Genomic DNA, 10,000 nt, shown 5'->3' with positions numbered 1-10,000 from the left:
TTTTCGACCCCGAACAGAACCTTTTTATCCTCCTGTCCTCGTCACTTCCAATCGAGCCGTTTATTGGCCCACCGCCGTCACCTTCTGCCAATCGTGATCACGGGGCGGAGCCATCCGCTGCACTGTCCTGTGACGTCACGGCCAGTCTCCAGAGAATACCAAAATGGGTTTACGCAGACACACTTACCCTATCCCGTGTCCCTATCTAATTACGTGACAATTATCATTTCCCCCCTTGAAGAAATGAACATTTACTAGACAACTTATCACCACTGAATTGGTACTTATTACATCGAGATCCTGGTAAACTCGAACAGCATGGCATACCTAATTAAACATCCTAATTACCCTTTGAATGCATACCCCCCCCCCCTCAAACGTAACACTGCTCCCTCCTCTGGTACCGCAGCTCCTGCAAGGTATATCACAGGCGCTACCGTACCAGCCTTAACACTTACTGACTCACACCTAATTAACCTAACAAAATAAAGTAGGAGGGGCAATGGGCAGCGAGTCGCAGCTAACTTACCTATCCTGCTTAATGTACTACCCCCTTATGGCCTTATCCTCGCCTAAACAATCATTCGTTTTTTTTTTGTTTTTTTTTTAATTTTGTTTTATCACATGATAGCACTGAGCGAAGTTGCACTCCATCCTCCGGATCATCGCTCTTGCCCAGCACTCTTCCAGCGATCTGGGGAGGGGAAACAAAAGGTTCCACAAAAACACAACACTTGTACTTTACATTCCTACTCTAAGCCTTAACGACACTATTCACAGGATATTTACACTTGACCGCCTCCCCCAGTGGATGCTAAAATAGACCCAGCGTTACCTGGGGAGCCAATTTTCAAATTTGCTTGCCCCAAAATTACGCGGACATCATGCCCTTGCTGCACCTGTCGAGTTGTGCGGGATTGAGTGGGACTCACACATCTTCACAACACTCACACCATGGTCATCATCACATTTCTAGGTCATGGTCCTCACTTTAATCATGCAGGCTGAATCCCGTCATGGCCGTGGGGTGGGTTACCACAAGATGATGGGGGCATCTCAGGTGCAACCATGCCCACAGGTAAGCTTTAGTCCAACCCGGACGTTTCTCCGCCCCGCTCCCTTTGATTCCCTCCCCCCTGGTAGCCATCAGCTCTAATCCCGTACAACACTCTGGAAGGGGTCTCACTGGCTCCTCTGGCCTTCCTGGGTCGCCAAGGTCCTACCCGCCTTGGTCGCCCAACCAGACCCTCTCCCAGTTGCCTCCAGACACTGTCACCATTAGCCACCAGGTGGTGAATCTCCTTGAAGGGGGTCGCAATTCCCGCTCACCGTGAGCTTCAGCAATCCCTGTGGACAAGCACATCATCCCCACCCACAAAACCCACATGACTCCCCCACCCCATCGGCCTTACATGTGACACCTGCATTTCTAACACTTCACCGACCATGACCTTCCCTGTTACCACACCATGGCCAATAAAAAGTCATCGTGTGTACCATAGATTTCACTTCTTAACTTGAAACAACTCACAGCACTTCTCACCCGATCCATGCACCAGCCATTGGACAGCCACTCGTGCCCGCTTTGTTACCAATTACCCACTGTCCCGATTGTCACTCTAAAACCCAGCAGAACTTACAAACCCATGCCAATTTTCCCACAATTCATTTTTTCCACCAAAGGAGGGCACTTCGCCACAATCTCAGCAGCCGAGCATGGCCGTATATGCTCAGCCCAATCTAGTCTCCCCGACCCCCGACAGTGATCTCCAGACCCGACCTATGAAAGGGCATCTCGGATAGACCTGGCGGTTCAGCAGGAGGATTCACCCTCTCCGAGTCTAAAAGTCTATTGGAGGGTCCTTCCATCGCCGGGTACCGGCAATATCGTTGCATGTGTCCTCTTCGCCCGCACCGGAAACAACTCCCCATAAAAGGCCCCCGTGAGTATCGGTGAAATGTCTCTTCCGGTTCCGGACCCCCTCGGCCATAATCGAATTGCTCTATTGGCTGGGCTGGACCCCGCCGCTTTGGCGCACTAACTACTAGATTACCCTTTATCAAACTTGACAGTTTCTGGCAAATTTCCTGAAACATTTGGGTAATGCCAATTTCTCCCAGCCCCCCTCCCTGATCCTGGATCTCCGCCTGTCGGATCGTCACCGATGGCCTCTCTGGAACCCGACCCGGCCGACTCCACGAGGCCAGCCTGGCCGCGCACTCGGCCGCTCGGTAAACGGTGAGTGGATCCTGCAACTCCACTAGCGCTCGGACCTCAGGGTCAGGAAGAGCAGCTAAAAATTTCTCTAGTGCCAGTCTGTCCCATGCCTCCACTGTAAGGTCCCGATACGCGATCCTGACTGATTGGTAAATGTCCTGTGCCAGCTCCTGCACTGTCTCACCCGGCTTTAATCTGCGGTGCTGGAGCTGGGCCCGCACCAGATCACAGTTTGCTGCAAACCCAAACCGACGGCTCAACGCCTCGCAAATGTGGGAGCTGGTCAACATCCCCTCCGCGATCACGTTTAACACATCTGCGACTGGTCCCCGCAACGTTGCCACCAAATTCCCTGTATGTTCCCGCTCATTCCACCCGTTTAGTCAGGAAATGCACTCAAATTGCGTCAGAAAAGCTTCAACGCTCCCTGACCCGTCAAAATTTACCAGGGGGATCACTTTTACGGTGGCCCGCTTCTCAGTTTCTCCCTTGTCCGAATCCAGCCCAGGGATCAAACACCCTTGTGGCTGCGTATCCAATTTCGGAGCCCACTGTGGCCAAAAATGTTTTGTGGTGAGGGTCTCATGGGTCAATTTTGCCTCCTGTTCCAAACGTTGAATGGACCGATTCACCTCTTCCCGCAGGATCTTCTGGGCCCGCACAACCTCCTCCAAGGCTCCGTCGCGAGTTTGTAGCTACTCCTCAACCAACCCGGACACTCTACTTACAAAAGACGGCTCTACCAGGCCTTTATCCAAGACTTCATCTTGGCTCATAATTTTATCTTGTTCGTCCAAACGAGCCTCCAATCCTTTTACCTCCTCCGCCAAATTCATCCCTTGCTTCCTCAGCTCTCCCCACTCTTCAACCTGCAGCTGCATACGAGCATCCACACAGGCACGATGACGTTCCAGGCTTTCATCCACTTTATCAACCCGAATGTTCGTTGCATCAATTTTATCTACCAATTTTTTCGTATATTTTCCCCCTCCAATGTAATTTCTACCTTTGTTTCCTCCAATCTATCCTCGAATTTACTTTGTATTTCCCCCAATTTAACATCCACACACTCCTGCATCTCAGTTTTCATTTTCTCCATCTTTTCCCCCAATTCATCCCTCATTAAATCAATCCGTGCACCCAACTGTTCCCCCATTACCCCCAATCGATCCCCCTGTGCCGTCATTTTTGCCCTCTGTGTCACGAATTGATTTTCCATTTGTGCCGTCATTTCTGCCCTCTGTGTCACGAATTGATTTTCCATTTGTGCCATCATTTCTGCCATTTTTGCCCCCTGTGCCATCATTTTTGCCCCCTGTACTGTAATTGCACTCATTAAACGTTCCAACATTGTCCAGATCGTCATCGTGCCGGTTTCCGGCGCTGCCGGCTCCGTTACGGGCGATGAAGCACGGTCCACGCTCGGAATGGGGGAGGTTCCAACCCGACCCCCGTCTCTCCCTTCTTCCCCCGACTCGCTGCCAGACACGTGGCCTTCCTCCTCAAACATTTGCACATCCGCCATGGTGCAGAAGTCCCGTTTGCCGCCAATTAATTTAAATTTGAAAAATCCTGCCAAAACTTTCCCGCGCTCGCGCGCTTTTCTGTAGTAATTTTATATTCCAATTCGTGGCGAGATTTTAATCTTGGTATATTCTCCCGATACCAAATATAATTTAGAGGGGTTCGAACCTCCCACTCCTGACACCAATGTGACGTCCACGGGACTTGAACAGTCCCGCCAACGTAGAATGAGCCGAAACGATGGAGGCGGTTTATTTATTTATAACCCAAACATGGCGGTTCTAATCGCTCTACTGCAAACGGGACGAGGAAGGTGGCACGAGTCACTTTTCACTGAGTTGATGATGTTTATTCGTTTTTACTATTAACCAGAAATAACAAGACTCGGCAAGAAGAGGGATCCGGGGCGATTCGACGGGATGGTGTGGGATCGGGCGTGGGGAAAAACAGACAATTCCAATGAATATAGAGATCTCAAACCCTCTAAGGCGCCAAGCGCGCACACACACACACACACACACACACACACACACACACACACACACACACACACACACACACACACACACACACACACACACACACACACACACACACACACACACACACACACACACACACACAGTAGCTATTTCTGAGGCACGTAGCAAGGTGAGGCACGAGGCTCAGCAAGGATCCAAGACACGATGAAGAACACGATCGAATCAGCACAACAAGGACGCTCTCCGCACAACAGCCTCCACACCAAAAAAACACGATCGTTTTGTCCAGATCTTCTTCCTCTTCCTTTTCGACCCCGAACACAACCTTTTTATCCTCATGTCCTCGTCACTTCCAATCGAGCCGTTTATTGGCCCACCGCCGTCGCCTTCTGCCAATCGTGATCACGGGGCGGAGCCATCCGCTGCACTGTCCTGTGACGTCACGGCCAGTCTCCAGAGAATACCAAAATGGGTTTACGCAGACACACTTACCCTATCCCGTGTCCCTATCTAATTACGTGACAATTATCATTTCCCCCCTTGAAGAAATGAACATTTACGAGACAACTTATCACCACTGAATTGCTACTTATTACATCGAGATCCTGGTAAACTCGAACAGCATGGCATACCTAATTAAACATCCTAATTACCCTTTGAATGCATACCACCCCCCCCTCAAACGTAACAATATATATACACATACATAATATGTGTGTACATACACACATACACACAGTATGTATAGGTCATGGTTCTTGAGACTATTATGAATGTGATTTGTGTCCTCACTATAATTCACAAACCGGTGTTTGTATGTTTGTGTGTTTGTTTGTTGTACGACTCCTCCTACAGTTCTGGGCTGACTACATCCGGACTTTCTACACAGGATCAGCAAGGCCACAATTAGTGTATTGTCTTGTTTTTATCTTTGGGGGGCGTGGGGTAGGGGGGAGATGCACATTCTAATGTGTATCATGTAGCTCCGCCTCTAGGTGGGAGCAGGTATTACAAGTCTCCACTATTTACAGTCGTACAGTATTGAATATTCCTGTCCCCACGTTTTCCAGTGCTGTGAGGTGTTTTGAATTATATGCAGTTGGTATGTTTTTGCTTGCACGTAACCTGGGTTATTTATTTATTTATTTATTGCCGATACAGAGCTGTCAGTTGCCTTTACACTGCCCAAATAAACGTATGCCTCAAAAGAACGTGTTGCATGCTTGGAACAAGGTCGCCTGTAGGCGGGTACTCTGCTAATTTAAATAATGGTTTAATGGGGATCCCAAATGCTCAGATCACTCAGACGCTAATCTATCCCTTGATACTCTGCAAAAAGATGTCTTCTTCCCCAATTTCTGAATTATAAAGTAGATAAATTCCTGATTAATATCAAAATATTCTTCTTCTTCTTCAGATTAGCTGTGATGTCACACATGGAAGTAGACCACCAGATCCATACTGTATACGCGTTACATCGCGGTAGAATTTATCTCAAACTATGAATAATTTTCGATTTTCCACAAATGTGTAGAGTCGATGGGTCATCCGTGCTTGTACAGTTATTCAAACCGAGATGGTTTCATGAAACACCCTAAGTTTGCCAGAAATTGGGCGAGGTTTGTCCGAAATACCGGAGTGTGCATCGGGCCAACAAAATGTTCGCCTTTGTGCTCGGAACATGTTACAGAGCACTGTTGTGAAACCATAGAGATGGCTAAATCTTGTTATCTGCCACGATCGAGAGGATGCCATACCACGATTAAGCGGAAGAAACGGCCGTCACTCGAAACTGTAACCCCATCTCTACCCAGCTACCAATACATGTCCATGGACAATATAAGTGGGGAATCAAACACATGTTGCCATTGACTGGCAGTTACCACAAGAGCACCTGAAAATAATTATCTATTATAATTATCAACGCAAATTTCTACCAATCAAAGAAACCACCATCTATTTATAGTGGAGAGAAAGTATGTATGTATTATGTACTATTACTCTGAGAGGATTTGTCCGAGGATGCTAAAATTTAATCCCCACACATCCCCCATCCACAATCACCCTACAATACCCACCACCACCCCCCCTCCTCTCCCCTCTACAATCCCTATACACTGGGGAGGGACATCGACACGTCACGGACATGATGGTGGGACACGGCATGGACATAAATGGCATCTGGGAAAAGTATGAAACTGGACGATCTCATTACAAACAAGACACCTGATCAACCTGTGATGGTGGGACAAAGCATTCGTCACACATTTTGTCCACGGTGTCTGAGTCTGCCTTGGTGATGTTGGGTGATGCCCCTTTTGTTGGGTGGTGACGGGTATTTCAGCTCGTAATATATATATATATATATATATATATATATATATATATATATATATATATATATATATATATATATATATATATATATATATATATGAAAAACCCATTTATCAATGAATACAAAATCCCTCCCCTAAATCATTGATTGAACAGAAAATGAAACCCTACCGAGCTGAAGTGATCATGTGACCAGCATTTTAATCTTCACGAACACTTCCGCCTTCTTCCTCTGAATCGTTCACACTTGGCTTGAAATGGAACGATATGTCCCCACAATTTCCCCCAAAAGTGTTTTCATCACTAATTTTGTCTCCAATAGTTTCTTCAAAATCCCACTGATCACTTTCAACAAACTGAGAACCTTCAGAGTTGCTAATGACGGTGGAATCGGCATCTGAATCCGAGCTTGATGTGCACCGTTTGTCGATGTAAAACTGCCGTTCGAATCAATATGGCTTCAGATGTCACTGGTGAAATAGAAAATCGACACTCTGGGGCTCTTTTGAACACTTTGTGATTGGCAAAAAAAAAAAAAAAAATTTTCCCCTTCAAATTTGACCATGGTAAATGATTCTCACTGCTTTTCAGAAAATAAACATTGCGTTTGGGTTCCTCTTTAAAGAGGTTTAAAGGTGTATAAATAAATTAATTCTGGGTTTTACCCAGTGTCGATTACCCCACCTAAGTTAACACGTTACATTAGTTCTTCATGCCTGTTGTTTGTGTCCTTTATAACGTCCTTAAAAACAGAAGTTTCCTGTTTGGAATGATTTTCAATTTTGATTGACTGCTATGTAGGCAGAGTAAAAATACAAACAAAAAAAAATCTCATTCCTCTCTGCACTTGTGTGATCAGGACAAATTCAAAGCTGATATATGATGAAACTAGAAACTAGTCTTCCTCTTCATGTTCCGATTCGTGTTCAAAATATAACATTCAATTGAAATACAGTATATTTTTCCTCGATCATAAACTGATAAGATGGATGGACGGATGGACATGAACCAATTGCTTAACCCTGCTTTTCACTTCGCATGCGTTGGGTAATTAATTCCCCATTGGGGAACATCTTTTATTAAGTCTGCAAACTTAAAAGAACTTCTCTTTAATTTTGCAGGCTTGACCCCACCCCCCCCTCCCCCGACCTGACCTGACCCTATCAAGGGTGTATCTCACCCTCATATCGATCGGTAATTTGCACTGAAAGGCTTGAACTAGCAGAAAGGAGTGTGGTGAGCATCGGAGATGCAAGAAAGTTAAATGGGAATCGCCGATGCGTGACTTGTGCCAAGTTTATTTTAAGGGAGGACGATATTCGGTTTCATTTCAAGAATGGAGTTGGTGCATGGGATGTTTGCAAGTTCACATTTTGTTTTTGATGAGCACGCTTTGCCAGGCAAATCTATCATGACTTGGCTTCACTTCTGGTGTGCAGTGGTATGGGGAAGATTTGCTGACGTGGTTGTGGGAAAAGTACCAACTGCTTATAGAGACCAGGCATTATTGGCAATAGGTTCCACAATGACCACCATGAATGTAAACAAACAGCCTAAAGTTGACATTTATTTTTGTGATGTACAAGATCGAAATGCATGGGAGAGGGAGGTAAAAGGCAATGATCAAGCAGTGGGGCAATAGTTGGCAACAACAAGCAAGGGAATGAACAAACAGGAATAGAGTAGAGTAGGAAACAGTAACCTGCAAGTAAGAGGGTTGGGTTAGGTAGGGTTACCGTGGGTAGGGATTGGGGATTATTTATTTTTTTCACAAGTATCATAAACTTATTTTTGATTGTTGAATGCTCCCCAACTGTTTGTTGTAGGTCAGCTGACTTGGCCTTTTGCTTGAATCCACTAACGCTCTCAGATGACCTCCCTGCATCCCTTTCCTTCACATCGGTGAGTTCATTACTCTATTCTTAATAGGAGAGGCATAAAACAGAACGGAAGTAATATATGATATTCATGGTGCTGCAGCTGTACTTGTATTATACTGTGATTTTTTTTTTTTTTCATGAAAAATATCTCTGTTCAGTAAGTTATTTTGGCTGTCTAGCTTGGAGCATGGCAAGGAGTCGTAGGTGTGTGAGGGATGGAGGGAGGTTAGTTGCCTCGGTATTCTGTAGATGGCACGGCAAGACTCGTACTAAAGTTGACATGAAGGATAACCTGTATGAACTAGAACGGCACTCGGTAGAGCACATACTTCCACCAGGCTCAACAGTTTACATTTTGTATCCCACTGATAAGCCGGATCTGCATCCGGACCTTAACCAAAAAAAATATAATCGCCTTGTTTTTGTCACCGACCCAACTCCTCCACCAAGTTTTGTCGTAACTCGTCCACAACTTTTTGAAGATATTGTGCTATATTTGATCCATTTTTGCCTTTTGATGCCCCACATCAAGAGAGTGTGTCAAACTTTATTTTTCCACCTCAGCAACATTGCCAGATTGAGATCTTCCTGAAAGATGTCTGATGCAGAGAAGCTCATGCCTGTCTTTATCTCTTCCAGGCTTAATTACTTTAACTCGCTCTTTATTGGTCTTTCTGCCAAATCCCTTCAAAAAGCTGCAATATGTTCAGAATAGTGCTTCATGGGTTTTAACCAAATCTAAGAAAAAAGAGCATACCACTCCTGTGTGGGCTTCCTTGCACTGGTTGCCAGTGAAATATCGAATCGAGTTTGAAACCTTACTTTTGGTTTTTAGCTCACCTGTTCGCAGAACAGAGAGCTATAGCGATACCCCCAGCGTGAGCATCAGCGTGACCGTGAAAATGTTAAAGTTTTTGGTGCAAGTTATTTAGAAGCTTGCCATTCATTTAATATGTGGACTAGGATGCTGATATTTGGCATGGAGGTTCCTTTGGGGTATACTATTGGTGTCGTGAAGTTGAAATTGAAAATGTTTTTAAAAATTTTTTGAACTTCACTTTTTTGTAGCATATCAACGTTAAAGTTTTTTCCATTCTAATGTTGTTATCTCCCATACTATTTTTTACTGATTACAATATACAAATACATATATTGCTTTAAAATTATTTGGATCAGACCACTGCAATGTTTTATGAAAAATATTATTAGACTAGTCTTTTAAAAACGATAAATGTATAAACAGGTGAGCATTGGGTGGCTTTGACACCAACTCTCTGGTTAAATCTCGGCTTAAAAGACACTTTTATTTTCTTGCTTTTAAATAATCTGCTTTGTAAAAAGGATTGGTCAAGGATGTTATTTTTATTGTATGTAATTTGTCCTATTCATTGTTATTTCTTTTGTATGTAATTTGACTTTTTATATTGTTATTTGTATTTTATGTATTTGATATATATTTTTCTTTTTTTTCTCATTGATATTTGTTTCTTTTTAATGTCAATTTGATTCTATTCTACTTTGATTCCTATCATATTTCTATTTTTTTTCTCTTTTCTTAC

General features: G+C 44.5%; 1 protein-coding gene across 7 annotated transcripts in view; it reads left to right on the top strand.

The window, feature by feature from the left end:
• The window catches only part of CDC23 (cell division cycle 23), a 121,776-nt gene that overhangs the window by 20,598 nt on the left and 91,178 nt on the right, over positions 1 to 10,000 (top strand). For all 7 annotated transcript variants that reach the window (XM_085849959.1, XM_085849954.1, XM_085849958.1 and 4 more), the window contains exon 2: positions 8,388 to 8,463. In XM_085849959.1, the coding sequence (XP_085706085.1) occupies positions 8,388 to 8,463 (76 nt within the window). The remainder of the gene's footprint in view (positions 1 to 8,387; positions 8,464 to 10,000) is intronic.

Source organism: Eptatretus burgeri, chromosome 12 (genome assembly GCF_056783735.1).
Source record: "Eptatretus burgeri isolate ZD-2024b chromosome 12, Ebu_testis_v1, whole genome shotgun sequence".
Lineage (NCBI taxonomy): Eukaryota > Metazoa > Chordata > Myxini > Myxiniformes > Myxinidae > Eptatretus > Eptatretus burgeri.
The sequence above is the reverse complement of the archived record's forward strand: the minus strand, read 5'-3'. Positions and strand labels throughout refer to the sequence as shown.